Raw genomic sequence first — 26,330 nt, 5'->3', positions numbered from 1 at the left:
CCGCAGAAAAGGAAGATAGTTCCTGCATGATAGAGTGCTTGATTTGTTACCCAACTGATCTTGTGTCCTTTCTGTCATCCTGTGAACCCCGTTCATTGCTGCTTGCAGCTATATTTCACAGTTATTTTCTAAATGAATCAACACATGACATGACATAAGCTTATAAACATTTTGCTCCCAAAAACCATCTTGTGTGAAAGCAAAGAGAGCTGACACGGTGCACGAGAAAAATGAACTGGGACAATCCCTACGTTTTGCACAGAACAGGTCATGATGCCTATGCGGTGTTGTAGGACCTATGACCTGAAATTGAGATCGGCTCCCTTCGCTGTAAAACGGTTAAAATTCAGACCTGCCAAACTCATTTTCCCCCTCGCCTTCCCGCTCGCCCAAAGACACAGCGGGACTCCTTTCTGGAGGCGCAGCCGCGCCTATACCCAAATCCAGCGACCAAAGCAAAGGCGAGATAAAGTTTGAGAGAACGGAGTAGTTTACAGCTTCACCGAAATGACAGCCTACCGGTGAAACGTTTTTGGGGAGAAGAGGTGGAAACGGACTCCGGACGGGAGGGATAGAGCACGGGCGGGAGGGGAGGGACCCAGTGCGCTGATGGACTGGGAGACAGATAGTGTGCATTAGAAACTATCTCCTCACCCCTCTCCACATGACCGTCCCTCTCTGGCGGATGATGTAATTGTTTTCTATGAACCTTGCCTTTCTGAAAGCAGTTATATTTTCCATTTCCAAGTAGCAACTACAGCGCATAGACTCCACGCATCTCTCCTGTCTCCTGCGGGACGGGTGGCGAGGGAGGGTTGGGAGAGACGGGCGTTGAAGATCTAGTGAGGGGTCTCAGAGGGATATTGCTGCATTTCGGTGATTCCCAACGGTAAGTGTACGCTTTTTTAAACTAACAGCCTGTCCAGACCCAAAGTTTTGATCCCTTTCTCTGTCTCGGAGAGATGCCAAAGAGTTACAACACCAAATGTCACGTTGCAAACTTCGATACAGTGTTTATTGAGAGCTGTAATTTGTCCGGAAAACTGACCTTTCCCTTTTGAGAAGCGCGTCGTAATTGTTTCCTGGGGTTCTATTCTGTGGAGCTGTCTGATGATTATTTGCTGAACATACATGTCCTACATGATCATTAAATATTTTAGCTTTACCCTATTTAATTCCATGTTTGTCAGTTACTTTGCTATACACTGTAGCCTTGTTCTTAGAATAGTGGTTCAGCATTATACATATCTTATGACCTGATTATAAACTAGGCCCATAGAGTCAAAAGGTTTACTCATTTAAGTAATTAGACTTATAAAGGCTAAATGTGTATAATTATGTTAGTGCAAAAAAAGCGCTAGAATGCACGAAGCAGCCCATCTGTAGAATTAGCACGTATTTTAATTTTCCACAGTTTCTTGTGCGCTTCTTTTTGTAAATGCCTTCCCTCACCAATCGCCTCTCACGCTCTCAATTTTACAGCCGCAGGGCAGTTGGTCGTTGCACAGGGATATTGAATTCTTTAGGAATGTTATTTGCCCGAAGGCACAGCAAAGCGTCTTCAATACTAAAAAGTCCATGGAAGTAAAACTGTATTTGTGGAAAGGTTTGTAGCCGAAATTACGTGACCTATTAACTTTATAAGAAACAAGAGAGTTTTTTTGTAGACGTTTGTAAATGACGAAACCGACCTACGCAGCTTTAAAAGAAACCAGAGAAAAGATTTTGTGGAGGTTGATAGTTTATTAGAGTCAGGTGGTACACACTAAAAACAAATGGTTCTATATAGTGCCAAATAAGGGTTATTTGACTCGTAACGATAGCGGATCCCTTTTGGGTGCTATACTAGAACCCTTTTTGGAGGTTATTTAAAGAACCATGCTCATATGGTTCTAAACTGAACCTTTATTGTGCTTTAAAGAACCCGTTCCTTAGGTTCTATATAGCACAAAAAAAGTTTCACTATCGTTACAACCCCCGTTTGGTGCTGTATAGAACCCACCTTTCTCTATTTCGAAATGTGCTAGAAATAACGATTATTTTTTCGTATTTAGCCATGTTATATGGTCAAAATGCCATAGGTTTCTTTATTGTGTTAATTGTCAAGTTGAATCAGGTGTGCTACCTCTGGAACGGCTGGGGGTTCCCGAGGAGAGGTTTGAGAACCACTGAGCTAGACAACAGTTGACACAAGGCCACATGTTAGTCTTTCACAAGGCACTGTCACTGGCCATTGTCATATTTAACATGTCATGGCATTACACAACAAATTAGAAAAACTGGAATGAAACTATGTTCTTAGTGTGTATCAAGCAGACATCTCCCCTCTCTCCCCCTTTGTCTCTTCCTTTCTCCCTCTCTGTCTGCTGGGCTACTTTGAACCAAGCAAATAGTTTTTCTTCATTTGCCAAAGCCAGAGCCAATTCGGCCATGTGAGCACAGCTCAGTGCAGGTCATTACCGTGTTTAAATGGATTACTGAAGAAGAGGATCCAGAATGCTGCAAACCAGCAACTGGCTATATTAAAGCTATGTAATCCACAATATAATGGCACACATTTTACAATCTGGTTTCTTGTGCAAAACAGTCTGCTATGTAAAACAATATACATTAAATACTTAACAACGGGTAAAGTAGGCTCGACCTATTATAACAATATATATGTATATATACATATATATACGTATTATTATTATTTATTTTTTAAATGTATATTTTTTAATCCTCCTTAAGGTGCAGTCATGTGGAAAAGAATTGTGATTTGCTGCGCGCTGCTTGCGCTCTGTTCAGCAGCACCGCCCGCTCACATCAACCGTCTGGCGCTGTTCCCTGACAAGAGCGCTTGGTGCGAGGCCAAGAACATCACACAGATAGTCGGGCACACCGGCTGCCAGCCTCGCTCTATCCAAAACAGGTCAGTGTGGTGCGCGCGCAGACACACACACACACACACACACACACACACACACACACACACACACACACACACACACACACACACACACACACACACACACACACAACTCAAGTCCATACAACACAGCACATATGCACAGGCATTTGTTTTCAAGAGGGTGAATGACTCCTCTTAATAACTGAAAGCAGGAATGACTTTGAATGTCCAAATTACCCCAATATCACCTAATTTGAATGTGCACCCAGGGCATCATAACTGTTTTAGGATTTCCACACATGGGGAACATTTGTTACCATGGCCCGTTTTTTTGGCCTTTTAAAAAATAATTTCATGCTATTCTACATAATTTACATGACAGAAGGCATGAGCTGAATCTTTTGTAATACCACACAAATTACCGAAATCAGTGGCTACTCTCACAAACTGAGATCAATCTGGTCTTTAATTCCAGCAAACAATAGCCCAGGCCAATGAAGCGTACCATATTGTACAGTATGAGGAGGCAAGATATTGTAGCGAACCGCACAGACAGCTGTGTGTTATGTGTTAGGCTAGTAGGTGGTTGTGTTGTACTTACCAGTACCCAGTGTTCGCGGGGTCCAACATGCCAATCAACCTGCTATCTACCAATCACGGGAATGCCTGGAATGTTCTGATGCCGGGCATCCTGGCGGTTGGCGGAGTGGCGTGGAGGGGGGATGGAGCATTGGAAGTTAAGACCAGGTTTAGCCTTTGTTCTCTCTCTTACATCTGGGCTTCACAAGAGAAGGTCATGATTGGCCTGTGGGTTACCTTTCATTTATTTGGCGTGGGCTACGGCCAAACAGTAGCCTGTGTAAAGTTGGTTTAATAAACCGTCAATTCGTAAACTCAATCCTCTGTCTGGACAATTGTTCCTTTATGATCTAGTCAGGTCATTACAATATATACAGTGCCTTTGGAAAGTATTCAGTCCCCTTTACTCTTTATTACGTTACAGCTTTCTTCTAAAATTGATTACATTGTTTCTTTTCCTCGTCAATCTACACACAATACCCCATAATGACAAAGCAAAAACAGGTTTTAGACATTTTTGCTAATTTATAAAAATAAAAATTAACTGAAATATCACATTTACATAAGTGTTCAGACCCTTTACTCAGTACTTTTGGCAGCGATTACAGCATAGGGTCTTCTTGGGTATGATGCTACAAGCATGGCACACCTGTATTTGGGGAGTTTTTCCCATTATTTTCTGCAGATCTCTCAAGCTTTTATCAGGGTTTTATGGGGTTTTATCAGGGATCTCTCTATACTTTACTCCGTTCATCTTTCCCTCGATCCTGACTAGTCTCCCAGTCCCTGCCGCTGAAAAACATCCCCACAGCATGATGTTGCCACCACCATGCTTCACCGTAGGGATGGTGCCAGGTTTCCTCCAGATGTGATGCTTGGCATTCAGGCCAAAGAGTTCAATCTTGGCTTCAACAGAACAGAGAATTTTGTTTCTCATGGTCTGAGAGTCTTTAGATGCCTTTGCTGCAGAGATGGTTGTCCTTCTGGAAGGTTCTCCCATTTCCACAGAGGAACTCTAGAGCTCTGCCTGAGTGACCATCGGGTTCTTGCTCACCTCCCTGACCAAGGCCCTTCTCCCCAAATTCTCAGTTTTGCCGGGCGGCCAGCTCTAGGATGAGTCTTGATGATTCCAAACTTCTTCCATTTAAGAACGATGGAGGCCATTATGTTCTTAGGGACCTTCAATGCTGCAGAATGTTTTTAGTACTTCCCCAGATCTGTACCTCGACACAATCCTGTCTCAGACCTCTACGGACAATTCCTTCGACCTCACGGCTTGGTTTTATCTCTGACATGCACTCTCAACTGTGGGACCTCATGTAGACAGGTGTGTGCCTTTCCAAATCATGTCCAATCAATTGAATTTACAACAGGTGGACTCCAATTAAGTTGTAGAAACATTTCAATGATGATCAATGGAAACAGGATGCACCTGAGCTCAATTTTTTGTCTCATAGTGAAGGGTCTGAATACTTATGTAAATAAGGTATTTCAGTTTGAAATTTTTAGTAAATGTGCAAACATGAAAAAATAACAATTTTAGAGTAAGGCTGTAACGTAACAAAATGTGGAAAATGTCAAGGGGTCTGAATACTTTCTGTATGCACTGTACTACAGTGACCAAATGTATGTGGACACCTGCTCGTTGAACATCTCATTCCAAAATCATGGGCATTAATATGGAGTTGGTCGCCACACTTTGCTGCTATAACAGCCTCCGCTCTTTTGGGAAGGTTTTCCTCTAGATGTTACAACATTGCTGTGGGGACTTGCTTTCATTCAGCCACAAGAGCACTAGTAAGGTCAGGCACTGGTGTTGGCCGATTAGGCCTGGCTCTTAGTCGGCATTCCAATTTATCCCAAAGGTGTTCGATGTGGTTGAGGTCAGGGCTCTGTGCAGACCAGTCATGTTCTTCCACACCGATCTTGACAAATAATTTCTGTATAGACCTTGCTTTGTGCATCGGGGTATTTTCATACTGAAACAGCAAAGGGTCTTCCCCAAACTGTTGCCACTAAAGTTGGAAGCACAGAATTGTTGAGAATGTCATTGTATGCTGTAGCAGCTGCCGAACCCAGATTCTACCATCAGACTGCCAGATGGTGAAGCGTGATTCATCACTCCAGAGAATCCATTTCCACTGCTCCAGAGTCCACTCCGACTGATGCTTGGCATTGTGCATGGTGATCTTATCCTTGGGTGCGGCTGCTTGGCCATGGAAACCCATTTCATGAAGCTCCTGACGAACAGTTATTGTGCTGATGTAGTGCGTGTTGCAACAAAGGACAAACGATGCGTACGCGCTTCAACACTCGGCGGTCCCATTCTGTGAGCTTGTGTGGCCAAACACTTCGTGGCTGAGCCGCTGTTGCTCCTAGACATTTCCACTTCACAATACAGCCTTTAACGTTGCCCGGAGCAGCTCTAGCAGGGCAGAAATTGGACGAACTGACTTGTTGGAAAGCTGGCATCCTATGACGGTACCACATTGAAAGTCACTGAGCTCTTCAGTAAGGCCATTCTACTGCCAATGTTTGTCTGTGGAGATTGCATGACTGTGTGCTCGATTTTATACACCTGTCAGCAACAGGAGTTGCTGAAATAGCCGAATCCACTAGTTTGAATGGGCATCCATATACTTTTGTATATACAGTACCAGTTCAACATTTGGATACACCTACTCATTCCAAGGTTTTTCTTTATTTTTAGTATTTTCTACATTGTATAATAATAGTGAAGACATCAAAACACATATAGAATCATGTAGTAACCAAAAAAGTATTAAACAAATCAAAATATATTTTATATTTGAGATTCTTCAAAGTAGCCACCCTTTGCCTTGATGACAGCTTTGCACACTCATGCATTCTCTCAACCAGCTTACCCTGGAATGCTTTTCCAACAGTCTTGAAGTGTTAAACAAATCAAAATATATTTTATATTTGAGATTCTTCAAATTAGCCACCCTTTGCCTTGATGACAGCACATCATCTTGCACACTCTTGGCATTCTCTCAATCAGCTTCATGAGGTAGTCACCTGGAATGCATTTCAGTTAACAGGTGTGCCGTGTTAAAAGTTAATTTGTGGAATTTCTTTCCTTCTTAATGTGTTTGAGCCAATCAGTTGTGTTGTGACTAGATAGGGGTAGTACACAGAAGACAGCCCTATTTGGTAAAAGACCAAGTCCATATTATGGTAAGAACAGCTCAAATAAGCAAAGAGAAACCACAGTCCATTATTACTTTAAAAGATGAAAATCAGTCAATACGGAACATTTCAAGAACTTTGAAAGTTTCTTAAAGTGCAGTCGCAAAAACATCAAGTACTATGATGAAACTGTCTCTCATGAGGACCGCCACAGGAAAGGAAGGCACAGAGTTACCAGTGGTGCAAGAGGATAACATCACGAGAGTTACCAGAGTCAGAAATTGGCAATGAACTACACCTCAGATTGCAGCCCAAATAAATGCTTTACAGAGTTCAAGTAACAGACACATTTCAACATCAACTGTTCAGAGGAGAATGCGTGAATCAGGCCTTCGTGGTTGAATTGCTGCAAAGAAACCACTACTAAAGGACATCATTAATAAGAAGAGACTTGCTTGGGCCAAGAAACATGAGCAATGATGAGTCCAAATGTGAGATTTTTGGTTCTAACCTCCATATTTTTGTGAGATGTAGAGTAGGTGAACGTTTCCCACCGTAGAGTAGGTGAATGGTTCCCACCATGAAGCATGGAGTAGGAGGTGTGATGGTGTGGGGGTGTTTTGCTGGTGACACTGTCAGTGATTTATTTCGAATTCAAGGCACACTTAACCAGCATGGCTACCACTATCATTTGTTTTTCAACAGGACAATGACCCAACACACCTCCAGGCTGTGTAAGGGCTATTTGACCAAGCAGGAGAGTGATGGAATGGAGCATCAGATGACCTGGTCTCCACAACCACCCGACCTCAACCCAATTGAGATGGTTTGGGATGAGTTGGACTGCAGAGTGAAGGAAAAGCAGCCAAAAAGTGCTCAGCATATGTTGGAACTCCTTCAAGACTGTTGGAAAAACATTCCAGGTGAAGCTGGTTGAGAGAATGCCAAGTGTGTGCAAAGCTGTCATCAAGGCAAAGGGTGGTTAATTTGAAGAATATATTTTTTGATTTGTTTAACACTTTTTTCATTACTACATGATTCCACATGTTATTTCATAGTTTTGATGTCTTCACTATTATTCTACAATGTAGAAAATACTACAAAGAAAGACAAACCCTTGAGTGAGTAACTTTTGACTGGTACTGTATATATATATTTATCACAGGCTATAGGCTACTAAATAAAATTCCCTGTGGCACACAGACTCACTAATGATGAAGATAAAGCCATAGGCTACTTGTCACGCCCTGACCATAGAGAGCCCTCGGGGTTCTCTATGGTGTTTTAGGTCAGGGCGTGACTAGGGGGTGTTCTAGTCTTTAATTTCTATGTTGGTGTGAGTATGGTTCCCAATTGGAGACAGCTGATGATCGTTGCCTCTAATTGGGGATCATACTTAGTGTGGTCCTTTTCCCACCTGTGTGGTGGGATATTGTTTGTGTTTAGTGCTATGTGTGCGATGAACTGCGCGTTCATTTATTTATTTGTTGTTTGAAGTTTCACCTCAATAAATATGTGGAACTCTACGCACGCTGCGCTTTGGTCCACTCATTATAACAAACGTGACACTACTACTCACGGTGATGGCTGATACGCTCATCTTGGCAATAGCCTATCTCAAGATGAGCTACTTTGAAAAACAGTAGACCAACTGATGTTCCCTAAAAATTGGGAGTTGTTGAGAAAAAAAATATTATATTGATTCTACAGACATTTTTCAGCAGTCGGCCTTTGCTTTCCAAACTTTATGTTTTTTCACGTGATTGTATTTAGAAATGTACAATAGGCAACCAACCATAGAAATATAATCCATAGATGGCATTTCCCATTCAAGTCAGTACTGGCTGCCATTGCCTGTGTACACACAAGTTTAATAGTCAAATTGCAAGGGTAAGAGGTTCCAAAACCCTTCTATGGATTATATGTCTATGGCCACAATGCAACAAGTTATATATTTGGTGGCCAAATTGTGGCCTTCCTGACTGTAGTCAACTGGTAAATGCCAAAATAAAGGAAACACTTGAGTAAATGAGGGATACAAATAATATGGTCATGGTGTGGGGTGCATTTTCCTGGCATGGTTTAGGTCCACTTGTAGAATATATGCCAAGGCGCATTGAAGCTGTTCTGGCAACTCGTAGTGGCCAAACACCGTTGTGTTGGTGTTTCCTTTATTTTGGCAGTTACCTGTATGCGCTTATGATAAAATGTTATCCACAGTTATTTTTGAGAAACTATTAAGCCTCTGTGGCTAAATTAAGCTCTCTCTTGAACATTCATAGTGGCCTCCTGTGGTTGGATAAAGCAAATATTATAAAAACAATTATGTGTAAGCCACTGACTCACAATTGACCAGTCACATTTATTTACTATGCAGTTACCCAATCAAGGCAGAGCCCCCCAGTTACCCATGTGTGCCTCCCATCCCCAATCTAATGATTAGCAGAGCAGCAGCAGGCTGTCTACACTCATTGAAAGCGGGCTCCTGAATCCTCCTGTGGTTGGCGGTTGCAGTAAAAAAATATATATCGAGAGATGACTTGTATAATATATACTGTATATATTTCCTTAATTTTATTATTTTTACATAATGTTGTTTTTTTTTGCTGCCTCTTGGGCCCCCCACGGTCCTGGGCCCAAGCCCCTGCGATAATCCGGCCCCGTGTGTAATGGTCACCTCCAGAATAAAATCAGCCATAAAATATACAGATATCAAAGCTGAATGGTGACATCTTCCCTCTTTCTCTTTCCTCCCTCTCTCCCCTATCATTCCAGGGCATGTCTGGGGCAGTGCTTCAGCTACAGCGTCCCCAACACCTTCCCCCAGTCTACTGAGTCCCTGGTGCACTGTGACTCCTGCATGCCTGCACAGACTCAGTGGGAGGTGGTAAGTACACACGCAAACACATACATGCACGCGCACACACATACACACACACACACACACACACACACACACACACACACACACACACACACACACACACACACACACACACACACACACACACACACACACACACACACACACACACACACACACACACACACACACCAGCTAATGTAACACTACTCTTTGAATATAGACACTTCCACAAACCCCTAGTACACCTAACCACACAACCCCAGTAGCCTACAGAAACACACGACCACAACTATTGGTCCTGCATTTAATTCAAGGTTTTTCTTGTCCTTTAATGGGCCTGCCTGTTTAGTAGCCAGGGATTCCAAGGTCCTGGAACAACAAAGGCCCTGTGTTGAGGTGTATGTAGTTTAAAGAGCAGCCAGACATGTAGGATAGGAGTGGGCCTGGGACCACACAGGTGAGGTGACTTCATGCCTCGAGAAAAAACTTGATTGATGTACTGTATACAATATTGAAAAAGGAAGTGTACCTTATCAGTCCAGCTGTTGATACATTATTTATGACTATGATTATGACTATTTTGGATCCACAAAGGCATGCCTTTGATGCTGGGTAATATTTTTGTGGATTTTTATAGCTTGACTAAAAACAGTTCTCTGAGCATAAAAGTGTGCTAATTGTTTTCTCAAGATTGAATATTCTGCCGTTTCCAACCATGATGGTGCATTGTCAAATTATTTCAGATCCAGCCTCCTATTGTTGATCTGGCAGCTGTGTCAAGCTTGACTGATTGACTGAAATCACAACATTACTCAGAGCGGGCTACATTGTTTGAAGATGGATGCAGAGGCTTTGTCTTAAATCTCTCTGCCAGAGACTGACATGTGTGGAAGACTCTAGGAGATAGTCCTGGCAGTGCTTTGTCTTTGTGTGTGTGTATGCATGTGTGCGTGTGTTTGTGCTGAGGGGGCGGGGCGAGGGGTGCATGTGGCATGTGTGTAATGCATTGTGCGTTGTGTGAATAGGTGACTTTGGACTGCCCGGGCAGTGATGATGCTCCTCGTGTGGATAAGCTGGTGGAGAGGATCCTCCACTGCAGCTGCCAGTCATGCAGTAAGGAGGGAGCCCAGGAGGGGGCACTGATGCAGCTATACCCATCAGAGAGTGCCCAAGACCCCCCTATCCTACCAGAGAGCCACCACAGTGGCACACACTCTCAGCACGCTCACACACACACAGAGCCACACACACACACATCTGATGGAGGGTAGGTCGCTCGATCACCACTGACACTTCCTCTCTCTCCATTCCTGATTCTTCTCCCAAACCTCTCCACAAGTTGTTTCTTCTACACACAGTTACAGCACTTGATGCACAGCACTTACACCTTCTCTTCCATCCAACCTCTGTTTCTACATTCAACAGCTTAAAAGCACTTTGAAAGTAAAACTTCACTTCACATGATAACTGCTTATAAAAGCACATGCAACCAAGCTCCCTTATGCTGTACTCTTCACAAGACAACCACAGTATAAGTGAACACATACAAAGACACAAGCTTATCTAAACTGTTTTTGTCATCTGACTTCTCACTTAGGAGGACAACAAATATAACAACCCTACACACATGCACATATGCACCCAGGCATGCACTCTGACGCTATAGACTTTTGAAGCTGTAGTCTTATATCTGTAAATCTGTCTTGAAAAAAATGTATTAAAAAAAGCATAGAGCTACAAAGTTTCTTGCCTTAATTTCTGTTTATCACCAATTTGCATTAGTATCTGACCTAATGCTATATGTTCCAATGATTGCTTCTCCTATGAGAATAAAGCTATTTTTGTTCAATCTTATCAATGCAGTTATATCTGTTATGATTTACTTAATGCCTTTTTGTCTATTATTGTCATAATGTGGTGGGAATGTGATCTTGGACTAGTCAGCTACAGTGGGGCAAAAAAGTATTTAGTCAGCCACCAATTGTGCAAGTTCTCCCACTTAAAAAGATGAGAGAGGCCTGTAATTTTCATCATAGGTACACTTCAACAATGACAGACAAAATGAGAGAAAAAAAATCCAGAAAATCACATTGTAGGATTTTTAATGAATTTATTTGCATATTATGGTGGAAAATAAGTACTTGATCACCTACAAACAAGCAAGATTTCTGGCTCTCACAGACCTGTAACTTCTTCTTTAAGAGGCTCCTCTGTCCTCCACTCGTTACCTGTATTAATGGCACCTGTTTGAACTTGTTATCAGCATAAAAGACACCTGTCCACAACCTCAAACAGTCACACTCCAAACTCCACTATGGCCAAGACCAAAGAGCTGTCAAAGGACACCAGAAACAAAATTGTAGACCTGCACCAGGCTGGGAAGAATGAATCTGCAAAAGGTAAGCAGCTTGGTTTGAAGAAATCAACCGTGGTAGCAATTATTAGGAAATGGAAGACATACAAGACCACTGATAATCTCCCTCGATCTGGGGCTCCACGCAAGAATGACCTGCAGAGAGCTGGGACCAAAGTAACAAAGCCTACCATCAGTAACACACTACGCCGCCAGGGACTCAAATCCTGCAGTGCCAGATGTGTCCCCCTGCTTAAGCCAGTACATGTCAAGGCCCGTCTGAAGTTTGCTGGAGAGCATTTGGATGATCCAGAAGAAGATTGAGAGAATGTCATATGGTCAGATGAAACCAAAATATAACTTTTTGGTAAAAACTCAACTCGTCGTGTTTGGAGGACAAAGAATTCTGAGTTGCATCCAAGGAACACCATACCTACTGTGAAGCATGGGGGTGGAAACATCATGCTTTGGGGCTGTTTTTCTGCAAAGGGACCAGGACGACTGATCCGTGTAAAGGAAAGAATGAATGGGGCCATGTATCGTGAGATTTTGAGTGAAAACCTCCTTCCATCAGCAAGGGCTTTGAAGATGAAACGTGGCTGGGTCTTTCAGCATGACAATGATCCCAAACATACTGCCCGGGCAACGAAGGAGTGGCTTCGTAAGAAGCATTTCATGGTCCTGGAGTGGCCTAGCCAGTCTCCAGATCTCAACCCCATAGAAAATCTTTGGAGGGAGTTGAAAGTACATGTTGCCCAGCAAACAGCCCCAAAACATCACTGCTCTAGAGGAGATCTGCATGGAGGAATGGGCCAAAATACCAGCAACAGTGTGTGAAAACCTCGTGAAGACTTACAGAAAACGTTTGACCTCTGTCATTGCCAACAAAGGGTATATAACAAAGTACTGAGATAAACTTTTGTTATTGACCAAATACTTATTTTCCACCATAATTTGCAAATAAATTCATAAAAAATCCTACAATGTGATTTTCTGGATTTCTTTTCCTCATTTTGTCCGTCATAGTTGAAGTGTACCTATGATGAAAATTACAGGCCTCTCTCATATTTTTAAGTGGGAGAACTTGCATAATTGGTGGCTGACTAAATACTTTTTTTGCCCCACTGTATATTGGACAAGTGATCTTGGACTAGTATGTTCATATAGATGTTTATGCTGCTCTCTGTTGGTGCAAAGAAGGTACTGCAGAGGGCATCTTGCTAGAGATGAAGCAGCATGCATGTGCTGTAAATGCAATCGTCCTGTGATTAGAAGAAAAGAGACAAATGCAGCATTTGGATACAGAAGTGTAAGGATATGAAAACATGTTGCAGCATTTTCCATCTCTTTGCATTGGCTACCTCTCAATCCACAGTCCTTCTCATCTCACCTACATCATTTACATCTAGCAATAATATAGGCAACGGACACCATAGTGTTTCTGATGTTTATTAAAGTACAGAGGCTTAGGCTGTGTGTGTTATGATCCTAACTGTAGACTTTAGATTTGTGTGTATTGGGGAGGTTTTCATCCTCACTCCTCTCTGCCTGCAGCAGTCACCATGGACACGGATGTTGTTCTAGAACAGAAACGGATTACTGATAAATAACACACAGAGCAAACACACAGAGGACTTTCCACCCATTTTAACCACCATTAAACTACAGGCATTAAAACTCCAACACAAACTCACACACACACAACAATTAGGCATTATTGTACGTATCAATGATCTGTTTTCACAATTTCAAATGTAATGTGAATGAATGCAAATTCCCACTCATTTTCCTCCACCAGCTAATTGCTCAATTATCTGTGTTTAAGTTCATATGGACAATGTCTATTTTATACCTTTATCCTCCTGAGACCCAGAAATCCATTTTTTGTCCTTTCTAGTGGACATCAGTTCTTGGTCCATATCTTTGTATTAAGGTCTGTTGTCCCTTTGTAAGGACAGTCTGGGCTTTTCAATGTTATCACATGTGTGGTGGTGTGATATTGGCAACTTTGTCTTCCTGGTTCTGAAAGAAATGTCTGCCTTCAAAATTAGCACATTTTATGGAAATGTGAGTAATTATTAATTATTATTAATGATCCGAATGACCACTACAGAGGAACATTTTGCACTTTCAATAAAAGATAAATAACACCATTTTTCTAAACAATGTCTTGGTAACATGTTTTTTTTCCCACCCCAAACACCTACTTTATGTGAATAATAATAATAATAAATGCTAAACTTTTTTTCCTGGGTCTCAGGATAACTGTCATCTGATCATTTCATCACAAAGTGCTTTTGACCTGTAAATCCACTAAAATAGAAATCTTTCTGATGAGATGTCATGGCAACCCAGAGTGGGGTGTTGTCGATTGAGTTTGGTAGTGACTAAAAGCCTGGAGGGGGAGTTCTGAGAGAGAGAGAGAGAGAGAGAGAGAGAGAGAGAAGAGAGAGAGAGAGAGAGAGAGAGAGAGAGAGAGAGAGAGAGAGAGAGAGAGAGAGAGAGAGAGAGGGTGGGGTGTCTGAGGTTAGGAAGAGACAGAGACACTAGAAAGATTCAGGCCGATTTGAAGTTCCACTAATGTTCCAGTAATTTACAGCTGCTTTGCATTGAGAGGAAAATGAATAAACACACATATTTTCAGTTAAAAATTCAAACCTTTCAATGGACAAATAAGCATGATTAGGTAACGAACAATAAAGATCAACCATAACCAAACAAACCAGCAGATGTCAGTGTGACTGCATGGAGTTGACCTGAGTATCAGTGAGAGAGGACTACCCAGGGTGGTTTTCCAGGGAAAAGGTCATTTTCGTCAAGCTTATTTTCATTCTCGAATCTCCCTCCCCCTATTCCAAGCGCAAACTCATCGTTCTGTTTTAAACAGGATGCAAGATAAATGAATTTACTCAAACATGTTAATTATCTCCCCTTTCTCCTCCCCTGATCCTTTCTTTTACATCCAACATCACCATCTTCTCCTTCTAATCTGTTTCTCCTGTCTCCTTCTCTACCTCCTCCCTTCTCCTCCTCTCTGTTCCATCTGATTAACTTCAGTTTAAGTGAAATTGTAAGGATTGCCGTGCTTGTCTGTCTCTCTAGTGCAAAACAAATGGATCAATCCCTTATCTCTCAATGACAGAGTGGTCAATCAATGGAGGGAGGGATAGGAGCAGGAGCGAGAACGAGAACGAGAACGAGAACGAGAGAGAAAATACTCCAGGGACAGTTTTCTATTCATGGATTGTCAACCATGTCATCATCACTCCACAACTGGGCCCGGACCAGTCCTACAGACAGCAACAGAAGATGAGTGAATGTGTTTAGTGATTGCGTGAGTGTGTCAGTGAGTGTGTGTGTGTGTATTTGTTTGTTTGGGAGGGACTGCTGCATCCGCTAGTGTGAGAGTGCGACATTAGAAGGGGTTGTGTGGAGGCGTAGTAGGACCCCATCATGTCTGACTATCGTAGCCGACAGAGATAATTAATCACTACCTCCATGTCCCCTCTGTAGGTTACCAGTAATAGAGCCTGCATACCTACATGATCCCTGCCTAAAATAAGTGTATGGCCAAGAGATGGGTGTCTGCTGCGCTGCCCCTGCATGGTTTTGGTCTTCTCATCTTTGAGGGGTTCAAACTAATATGATCCTCCTTTACCAGGGCTTTTAATCATTTGAAAAAGCCAGATGATTAACATAGTGATACGGTGGGAGCTGTAGATGAGAGGAAGTCTATGATGCTGTAGATGAGCTTGGATAAAACATTTTTTTTAAAGAGTTAAAAACGTTAGATGAGCTTCCAAAGTGAGGTAAAGGTTGGAAATGGCGATTCAGGATAAAAGAGAATAGGGGAATATAAATGGAACAGGGTCGTGCACAGACCTTTAAGGGGGCAGGTGCTCAAAATGAACAAAGGGCACCCCCATGCTTGATTTTTTAAAACTTTCATAATTCATATCTTCAAATTCATAACATTGCCTACCAAATGCCTCTGTAGCGAGACATTTTCTTTCTTTAGAATAGGCCTATTTATTTCTGCAACAACACTCACTCATCAGCCAACCAGACCGAATTATGATGATGTAGGCTAAATCAAGTGTTAATCAAATGTTATGCTACTATGGCAGCACTGTTGATATTTAAACTAGGTACACTAAACTAGGTACACACTTGAACTAGGTACATACTTTACCAGTGACCGCATATCACAAGCCATGCATGTTTGGATACCGGGTGCGCGCAATCTCCATACAGGGCAGACTGGGGAAAGGGCGCAACCGGGCGCGTGCGAGCTCTCTACAGGGCCGATTATCAGGCGCAAACAACGGACAGGGGGTGGCGACCTTGACACAGATAGAGCCCTATCTGTGCACGTGCCTGAAGTGGGAAATCATTCAATCTGGTGAATAGGCTAATAGTGTTATTGGTGTGCTCTGCTCGTCCCCGTTATTTCACTTTCACTCCACCGCGTGCATGTGAAGTCACTAATGTTGAAGAGGACAGTGCCGTTTCCGATTGTGATGAGGTGGACTCTCGCTCTCTCTCTCTCTCACACACATAGTAACCTACACCCACTCACAGCACGCGCCCCGCGCACCGCTCCGCGCACTGCTCATCTATACACTCGCATCGCTGTGCTACTGTCTTACAAAAGGCAATAGGTGCGTATCCTAAAAGGTGCTGTTTTGTTTGTTTTTACTGTTCTCAGCAAACGCCTTATTCTGACATCTTCTAGAGAGTTTGGCAGCACCTGCTCCTGTTTCTGGAGTCAACAATTGCAAAGGAGACTTCTGAGAAATAGTGACAAGACAGAGTGAGGTAGGTGCAAATGTCATATTATTCCATGTAGGCCTATTTGGAATCAAATTCAGCTTGCTTTGTTTTATTTTGTGAAATACTGTATCTTAAGAGAAAAAAAGGTGTATGAAGCTAAACTGAAGGACAAGAAACATCAACACCAAACAAACAGACATTTATTGGAGGAAAATAATTGTTGTACTGTGACAGTATTGGCTATCAAAGTTATTTATAGTAGTGAGAATGTCTAGAATGTATTAATGTGTTCAATGAGAGGTGATATTTCCTGGGGGTCCTGCGGTGCTGCTGCTCGGCACCCGGTTCGGTGAAGGTGTCTCACTGATTGAATTCAGAATGATGGATCAATCAGAGTCTTGGCGGGGTGGGGAGGTGAATGCGGGATCGATCGCTGTTATTGATTCCACTGAGTGACAGGGATGGGGTGGGGATAGACCTAAGTGGAAGGGCTGTGGGGGTGATGATAAAGAGAACGATAGCATATACCTTTATTGGACACAATACCATTAAATGTATCTGGATGTGATGGTAAGGGTAATTGGGACATTTTATATAAGTCTATATTGTGTTTGTGGCACAACAAGAACAGGAGAGGAAAAGGTTGGAAATATAAACAGTAATCTCTCTCTCTCTCTCTCTCTCTCTCTCTCTCTCTCTCTCTCTCTCTCTCTCTCTCTCTCTCTCTCTCTCTCTCTCTCTCTCTCTCTCTCTCTCATTGACACAATATCAGTCAAAAGTTTGGACACACCTACTCATTCCAGGATGTTCCTTTGTTTTTACTATTTTCTACAATGTATAATAGTAATAGTATAATAGCAATAATAGTGAAGACATCAAAGCTATGAAATAACACATATGGAATAATGTAGTAACCATACAAGTGTTAAACAAATCAAAATATATTTTATATTTGAGATTCTTCAAAGTAACCAGCCACCCTTTACCATAATGACACTTTTGCACACCCTTGGTATTCTCTCAACCAGTTACATGAGGTAGTCACCTGGAATTAATTTCAAATAACAGGTGTGCCTTGTTAAAAGTTAATTTGTGGAATTTCTTTCCTTCTTAATGCGTGTTGTTACAAGGTAGGGGTGGTATACAGAAAATAGCCCTATTTGGTAAAAGATCAAGTCCATATTATGGCAAGGACAGCTCAAATAAGCAAAGCAAAACGTGGAGTTTGGAGTTTGGGACAGTAACTATGTGAGCGTATTACAGTATTATAGACACTATGTCCTTGGATTTCTTGGATCTTCTATGTAGAAGAAGCCTTTACCTTCTAACAACTCCTGTGTAGCTTTTGAGCGTCATAGCGTCATGCACATGTTACAAAGAGTCAAAATTCCAAATGAATTCCGGTGTCGTGGTGGGACTCTAGTGTTAACACGGGAAAAGGAAGTTAAAACATTTCTGGACGGTGAGACAAAGTGGACTTTCACCCACTGTAATAGATGCAAAAGGGAGGTCGAGGGATCAATAAGTCTTTCCTTTCCTGGATTTGTTTGCATACCTCAATAGTCGTAAGGCCTAAAAACCCATTTTATTGCTAAATAAAATATCTACACGACAGTCAAAACTGAGCGTTGCGTTAAATCAAGGAATTATATGACAGGATAAACATCTAACCGATACATGAGATTGGATCTCTATTGGAATGTGGAAAAGGCCAGCTGCTCCACTCATATGAGGTTCGTGTGCTATTATCAGACTTCAATTATTGAAATAGCTTCACTCCTGGCTGCTGGCACTGGCACAAATCATGACAATCTACACAAGCAAACCTCCTCCAGTAATTCACATTCTCACAGCCTAGCAAGGTTCCTATTCTGAAATTAGCTTGATCGGTAAATTGCCTAAAAAGTTGTGTTTGTGTAACTCAAAACAGTGAGAAACATGACAATCGGCCACATTAGTCATATTTCATCATCACAGATCAGACAGCTTTACACCAAATATATAGTACATTTGTTCTGTTTGTCAAAGTCAGTTTTAGAGCTGTCCATCAAACATTACTTTAGTCACAAAGCTGTGTGTTGGGCCATAACATCCCAGTGGTAAATGCATCAACGTGTGGGGAAATAGAGAAAAAGTGATTGTAGGAAAAGTAGGATTAAACCACAACAATGAAAAATGACATTCTCCTCCTGATAACACTACATGGTTAAATGTATAAAATTATTCTCTTTCCTCCTACTGTCTCCCTCCCTCCCTCCCTCTCGCTCAGGATGTGTGGGGTGGACCTGGATCTAGACGAGGGGGGCTCAGGCGACGAGGAGAAGGAGCAGGAGGAGTTCTGGGTGGGTGAGAGGGTGAAGATGCTGCCTCCTCCCACGGCCCACAGTGAGGGCAGCGCATGGGGTAGCCGTCGGGGCAGTTGTGGCTGTGTGGCATGCGGCGCGGGGCTGCTGCTGTGGAATGTGGGTTTGGCCTTGGTGTGTGTCCTGGTCCTGGTGGCCGTGTTTGCCCTGGTCCTGCTGCCCGCCTCACTGCTGCTCTACGCCGGCTTCCTCTGCCACTCACGGGTAAGTAGTGGCCCGCTTATAGCGCTACTCAAAGTCTCTAACACAAACTTTGACAATAACAGAATATTGTGGTTAGAATTCCAATTCCATATGACAGCCATTTCCTGGTGCTTGGTAGGATTTCATCTCAGAATTGAGGTCACAGAGCGTCTCCAGTCAAGTCAGTACCGTTCACAGTCTCCCATCCCTGGTTAATATGTGACCTGATGCTGAGCTGAACACTGGCTCACTCTGCCAGAGAACCACACAATAATCATGATCATAGCTGATTGGCCCTGAGGTTGAGCTCTGTAACCCATGGCAACCCTTTAAACAGCTTATTTGCATTTTTACAACAGGTGGGTCTAATCCTGAATGCTGATGAATTAAAACCGCATTCCAGCCGGTGTCTATTCCACAAGTTACCACCGGCTAAATCTATGACATTAAAATGCCTATTTACTCTGTTCCATCTGACTGCGCAATCCATTGTCTCATCAGCCCAGCCAAGCAACTTATAAACTTGATCTCCACTATAAAAAGCATCTAGACATTATCTCACATTTCTTTTAGACTAACATTTAGTTTTCAACAGCAGAGATTTGTATAAACCTTGCTGTTTGTCTCTCTGACATTTGCAACATTGTTTCAATATTCAAATTCAATCTCCTGCTGTCCCATAGTAAGGAACGTGTTGTGAGTCGGGACGAGACCGACAGGCAGGCAGCGTTTTTCAGCCAGTCAAAATCATGATTCAGCTGGCATCATTTTTATGGATATATACAAACAATTGTCAATTGAAAAAGGTCAAATGAAACGCAACTCATTTGCAGTCCTCCAGCTTCAGTTTGAAGTTATTGTCTTACTGTAGCTGTGTTGTTGGCTAGCTCCTCTGAACGACAGTGTCCTGACGAGAGCACGTTTTCTATGCCAGGGCGAAATCCCACCTCATCGGCTCATTGTTATGGATGTATTCAAATAAATGTCACTAGAAAACAGCTTAAACAAACGCAAATGCAGCTACTTTGCTGTCATTCTGGCTGCACTTTTTGACGTGACTGTAAGTTAGTCGCAGTTGGCTAGCAAGCAAGGGATATGAATGTTGCCAGCTAGTATGGCAATGGAACATTTAGAACGAACGACTGGGTCGCATCCATAGATACAGAACAAAAAGACTGAACGACTGGGTCCTATCCATAGATACAGAACAAAAAGACTGAACGACTGGGTCGCGTCTCTAGCAACCCTAGATAGCACCGGCTTCTCAGGCATTATCACTTAAATGGAACTAAAATAACCTTTACGTAATACGAACCCCACTAGTGGATAGTTAACTGTCTGCCGTGCTCTGACATGAAGATGTTTGAACATGAGTTTAAATGAAATATTCCTTCCTTCTCCCCCCTAACCAACACAGTAAAAGTATACCGGGCATGCCCAAGTATCTAAAGAATGGTAAAATTTAGTTCTTGTTGTGCATGGAATCGATATCAAGAACACCCTGGACCAGAGGCAAACAGACACACCCTTAGGGTGGGACAGGACGTTGAGGTTCAAGTATCTGTCCAAGTGGGAGTATGTAGAGTATGAAGAGTAGGGGGCAAGTACAGAACTCTGGGGCAAACCCTGTGTGACTTCAGCACTGGGTCTGGGAACACCCTGGATCAGGGGCAGACAGATACCCCTACATTTCTGGGTAAGATATGACGTCCCTGTCAACCTCTGTCTGCCTCACCCTTCTTTAGACATCACCCAGAAGATGACATTACTTCATTGGCCTATTATACTACAGTATATTACTCAATCCCACATGAATGAGAAAGGTAGACATATTGCTGGATGCATCTTGGCAATAGACCACTTTTAAGAACTCAAGGGGAAATTCCACTCAAAAGCTATCCTGCTTCATTAGTCCACTGTTGATACAATCCCAAAAATGTTTTACATGTCAGCAATCAAGTTTTCAAGATATAGACTTTAAAAATATAGAAAGTGTCTGATGCATTTTGCTTGCAAAAGGAAAATAATCCTGCAGCAACAGGAAATGTGAATTATTATGTGGATTATAATGAATTGACTTTTTATTAGGGGTTGATACATTTTTCGTATGGGAAAATCAAGTGGAAATTATAAACTTCAGAAGCCTTTTTAAACCTCAATTAAACTTCAAGTTTTACATTTCCTGCATTACAGGAAACTTTTCCTTGAACCTGTATTTTCCTTTAAAGATGTTTTATAAAGGTTTTGTATAATTTCAGCCAGTAGTTTTGAAAGTAGTGTTCACAAGCCAAAACGGGTCCCCGGAAATTGTGCACAATTGTGTATTACGTCATCCATTTTGTATATGATATGTTCCGTCCAGCAAAAAAATACATAAAACATTCTGTAATCCGAATGATATGTTACCAATTCCAATTCGTACAATATGTTATGGATTTGTAAGTGCTTAAGATCCCGTTCAATCTCTTTAACACGTCTGACAAACGTCTGACAAACACAAAGACCACCTTTAAGAACAGGTGGACTGTGTCTAAAACAGGATTATGATGTGCATTTTGAAGCGGTCCTCCTTAGACACGCCACGAGGACCAGATTCATGGCGCGGACACGTCAGTAAACGCTATCAGTCTCATAATGATGCCAAAGTGTCCTCTAAGATCTACAGCTGTTGCCCTTGGCAAACTACCCAAATCACCTTCTGACAGCGCTGTGCGGTCATATTTCCTCAGCCCCTCATCTGGTAGAGTTGGCACCGTGCCAGGTGGCCTTGCTTGTCTCCATTATTGATGTTACATTAAAATATGTCTCTGTTGTATTTTGTCTTCCTTTTACTGCTGTTTGCTAACTTTTTTGTACGATCCAACACACTGATTGCTCTTTCTTTGGAAAGTTGCCTTTAATTAAATCAATAGCAATTTATTTGATTTGATTTTAATTCATTCTTCATGTCTTAAAGTGTCCAGAAGACACTGGCATTTTCAAGACGTCTTCATTAGTGATGGCTGGGAAGGATGTACAAATATACAGAATGTGAGTGGTATGTGTAATGTGTAATGTGTAGCCTAATAGTATGTTGTGAACATTACTAAATATAATATAACAGGTGCCAGTATAGACCCTTGCTGCCTGCCACAGTTGGGAATGTCAATCAACTGTTGGAGAAGTGAAGGATTGGACAGTGAGAGAGGATATCCATGAGAAGACATGATTGTTGAATTAGTGCCAATTAGTCCCCAGCTGGGCCCATGCCTATGCTGACAAGACAGAAAGAATAAAGTGGAGAAAATGTGTGCATGTGCGCGCGTGTGTGTGTGTGTAGATTGATGATGGCTCGAGGTTGCAGCGTTCAGTTAAGGTGGGTGGGGAAATTCCTCTTGAAAATGCTGACAAAGAGAGAATTATATGCCAGAGGGTTCTTATAGAATGTAGCCCTAACGAGAACACACGGAGTGTTTGTGTACTTGTATGTAAGTGGTTTTGTGCATTTTTGAATATCTGTCTGTTTGTGTGTGCATGAGCGTGCCTGTCTGCCTGTTTGTCCCACTCTGTGTATCTGTATCACTCTTTCTTCCCTCTTGCTGACAGTGTCTGTATATAGTACACTATGTATACAGAAGGAATCGGCTATTTCAGCCACACCTTTTGCTGACAGGTGTATAAAAACAAAGCACACAGCCATACAATCTCCATACAAATATTGGCAGTAAAATGGCCTTTGAATGTGGCGCCATCATAAGATGCCACCTTTCAAAACAAGTCAGTCTGCCCTGCTAGAGCTGATAGTGTGAAGTAGAAATGTCTAGGAGCAACAACGGCTCAGCCGTGAAGTGATATGCCACCCAAGCTCACAGAACAGGACCGCTGAGTGCTGAAGCGTGTAATTTTAAAAAATGAATCTATCCTCGGTTGCAATACTCACTACAGAGTTCCAAACCGCTTCTGGAAGCAACGTCAGCACAATGACTGTTTTTCAGGAGCTTCATGAAATAAGTTTCCATGGCCGAGCAGCCAAACACAAGCCTAAGATCACCATGTTTAATGCCAAGCGTCGGCTGGTGTGGTGTAAAGCACACCACCATTGTACTCTGGAGCAGTGGAAATGCATGCTCTGGAGTGACTGCATGCTTCACCACTAGCAGTCTACGGACGCATCTGGGTTTGGCGGACACCAGGAGAACGCTACGTGCCCCAATGCATAGTGCCAACTGTAAAGTTTGGTGGAGAAGGAATAATGGTCTGGGGCTGTTTTTCATGGTTTGGGCTAGGCCCCTTAGTTCCAGTGAAGGGAAATCTTAAGTCCTTGCTGCAATGTTCCAACATCTAGTAGAAAGCCTTCCCAGAAGAGTGGAGGCTGTTATAGCAGCAAAGGGGAGCCCAACTCCGTATTAATTCCCATGATTTTGGAATGAGATGTTCAATGAGCAGGTATCCACATTCCCTGGTTTATGTAATGTATGTCACAGATGATCAAGTCTAGTAAGCAGAGCAGGGGCTCCATTACCTATCTGTCTCTCTGTCTCTCTCATCTCATCCCAGTCTCTCTCTCCACCTTCCTTCCTCCCTCTCTCACCCTCCCTCTATCTCTTTCCCTCTCTCTATATATCTCTTCTGTTTTCTTTCTGTCGTGCTTACAGGTGATTGACAGCCTAGGGATTGTATTGGCAGCTCTGGGCTGCTTCTTATCTGAACAGTGAACAGCAGAGGGAAACTGGAAAAGAGTCTGTCACACACCCCAGTACCTTCCGTCTTATGGTCCCTCTTGTGTACACACACACACACACACACACACACACACACACACACACACACACACACACACACACACACACACACACACACACACACACACACACACACACACACACACACACACACACACACACACACACACACACACACACACCTCTTCCCCCCCAGTTCTGTTCAGTTAAACTAAAGCACAAACATTAGCATCAATAACAAAAACAAATCAGAAACACATACTGTATCAATGGAATTGTCCCTATCACTGGAGTGTGTTTCTGTCTGAATGTAACAGTCTGTGTTCTACCCCCGCAGGTCCTAGATTCCCCCTCTCCTATCTGCCGTTACCTCGACGACAACAGTTGCTCCGCCCTCATCATCCTGGGCTTTGTGATGATGTCACCGCTGGTGGTGGTGGCGGCGGCCATCTTCTGTGGGCTGCTCCGGAGGCTGCGACTCCTGCTGCTGTTTCAGCCAATAACAGGTGCATGGTACCATGGACGGGGCTTGGACTGGGGGGGTGATGTCCGTGCCTGGGTCTGATTGGACCAACGCTCGAATAAACCAGTGTTCAAAGAGTTCAATAGGTTAACAGTCAAGAGAGAATCGAGTCCTGGAGAATCGCAGTGTCAAATCTATTTAGTGTCCTATTAAACTGTAATGAATGTCATACAATCGAATGGATACAATGTGAACCAGTCCAATTGTTTAAAGACAGAGCTTTACATGTGGCTATAGGGCTGTTGCTGGTCAGAAGGAAACAGTGGAGGTAAGGGTGGAACATGCTAGCAGCTCTTCTCTGTGGATTTTTATTGGTTATGTATCTTGATCTATTTTCAATTATCTGCTAACTTATATGGTTGTGAATCTTGATGCAGCAGAAAAATGTAACTGTCACTCAAATGTCTAGAATGGAAGGAAAAACAAGCTTACTTATTTAGCAGATTTTGTTCATTCTATTGATTTCATTATATTCACCATCTTGTAAAAGTGCCATGTAAGCTACCTCAATGTAAGTATAGTTCCTAAAAGTAGCCTAGGTTGCTCTACATCAGTCATGTGTGAACGGGACGAGACACAATTATAGCCTTTTCTTTTTCTGTTGTGTTTGTTCTTTTGTTTAGTATATTGGCATATTTTCTTGCGAAAAATCATTCTGATGTGTTTTAACAGAGCCGTCATTACTCATTTTGTACTTATCAGATCCTACCAACGTTACATTTCTATGTACCTCGTAATTGACTTATATGTAAACACATTACTGGTAATTCCCCTTAATTGCGGCCACCGTAAAAGGAATTGGAGCTGAAATGCCAAGTCTTTGATCCGTCTATCTGTAGGTATTTTTCTAATGGCTGATAACGTCTCCAAGGATTGAAATAACACATAGTAGAGGCTAATGGTGAGGACACTTAGTTCAAATAGATATACAGTTTTAAATCCATGGACATTTCACTGTCATTATCTCACATAGATCTTTATATGATGTGTGGTATGATTCATATCAGATAATGCCTAGACATTCCTCAATCTTTTCCTGGGAGACAGTGTGGTTCTATGTGATATTACTTAATAGAGTGCCTCTCTTCCTACCAACATGGTCTACTACTTTGAAAGCATTACTCAATAGTATGTTAATCGCTGTTTATCATATTTTTTTTCAATTTAACCTTTAACTAGGCAAGTCAATTAAGAACAAATTCTTATTTACAAGGACGGCCTGCACCGGCCAAACCCGGACGACACTGGGCCAAATGTGTGCCGCCTTATGGGACTCCCAATCACGGCCGGTTGTGATACAGCCTGATCATTTGAGATCTAAAGACGTTACTCATGGAAAGACGGCATCCAGTAGTCATGTTGTTGTCTGAGGCAGACACACATTTACACAGTGTATAGAGCATAAGCACCCAAACAAAAATCCCCACCTCATAATTTAGCTATACATTTGAATCAACTTAAATTATTACTTGAAGTGAATTGAACTCAATAGACTCTACTTCTTGAACTATGAACTACTGTATATCAGAACAGTTGATGGTTGTAGCCTATCCACATTCTGTAAATGTATGTTATTGAAGAATAAACCTGTTGACATACTTGTGTTGATGTTGCATCTTACACACACTTCAAGCAGTAATGGTGATAGAGGGAGTGACAGTACAGTGGGTGTGCAGTGGAATGACTCACTCTACATGGGAGAGGGTTTGATAGTCATCTCCAGACTGCTCAAACTCTCCAACTTCAAATGTACTGACTCGTACATGCATTTATTCATTTCCCCCTAATGTGGCCATATTAACTGGGGTTTAATGTAACCCATTTTCACACACAGCAATATAATTGACTGTTTTAGTTTTTTTATTAACTCTGGACATTACTGTAACACAGGACATATTTCAAGTAAACATTTTAAAGTAGCCTGCT

General features: G+C 42.3%; 2 protein-coding genes across 8 annotated transcripts; both read left to right on the top strand.

Annotated features, from left to right (window-relative positions):
* Positions 1-596: 596 nt before the first annotated feature.
* Positions 597-11,342, top strand: LOC118388527 (neuroblastoma suppressor of tumorigenicity 1-like). 2 transcript variants are annotated; one of them, XM_035777704.2, is made up of 4 exons: positions 597-889; positions 2,734-2,914; positions 9,398-9,509; positions 10,514-11,342. In XM_035777704.2, the coding sequence occupies exons 2-4, from the start codon at positions 2,742-2,744 to the stop codon at positions 10,757-10,759; spliced, it is 531 nt and encodes a 176-aa protein (XP_035633597.1). In that variant the 5' UTR covers positions 597-889; positions 2,734-2,741; the 3' UTR covers positions 10,760-11,342. The 2 variants fall into 2 exon arrangements, with proteins under 2 accessions (XP_035633597.1, XP_035633596.1); XM_035777703.2 differs by lacking the exon at positions 597-889 and adding an exon at positions 1,457-1,606.
* A 4,767-nt stretch (positions 11,343-16,109) lies between these two features.
* LOC118388525 (transmembrane protein 88B) lies at positions 16,110-26,003 on the top strand. 6 transcript variants are annotated; one of them, XR_004826572.2, is made up of 5 exons: positions 16,283-16,659; positions 18,884-19,181; positions 22,117-22,190; positions 23,795-23,895; positions 24,219-26,003. XR_004826572.2 is itself a non-coding variant. In XM_035777701.2 (4 exons), exons 3-4 carry the CDS (start codon positions 18,885-18,887, stop codon positions 24,444-24,446), a joined length of 525 nt encoding a protein of 174 aa, XP_035633594.1. In that variant the 5' UTR covers positions 16,110-16,243; positions 16,550-16,659; position 18,884; the 3' UTR covers positions 24,447-26,003. The 6 variants fall into 6 exon arrangements, 5 of the variants coding, with proteins under 5 accessions (XP_035633594.1, XP_052382837.1, XP_035633593.1 ...); XM_035777701.2 differs by lacking the exons at positions 22,117-22,190; positions 23,795-23,895 and adding an exon at positions 16,110-16,243 and having other exon boundaries at positions 16,550-16,659; XM_052526877.1 differs by lacking the exon at positions 22,117-22,190 and having other exon boundaries at positions 16,292-16,659.
* Positions 26,004-26,330: the final 327 nt, after the last annotated feature.

Source organism: Oncorhynchus keta, chromosome 10, assembly GCF_023373465.1.
Source record: "Oncorhynchus keta strain PuntledgeMale-10-30-2019 chromosome 10, Oket_V2, whole genome shotgun sequence".
NCBI classification, from domain to species: domain Eukaryota; kingdom Metazoa; phylum Chordata; class Actinopteri; order Salmoniformes; family Salmonidae; genus Oncorhynchus; species Oncorhynchus keta.
The sequence above is the reverse complement of the archived record's forward strand: the minus strand, read 5'-3'. Positions and strand labels throughout refer to the sequence as shown.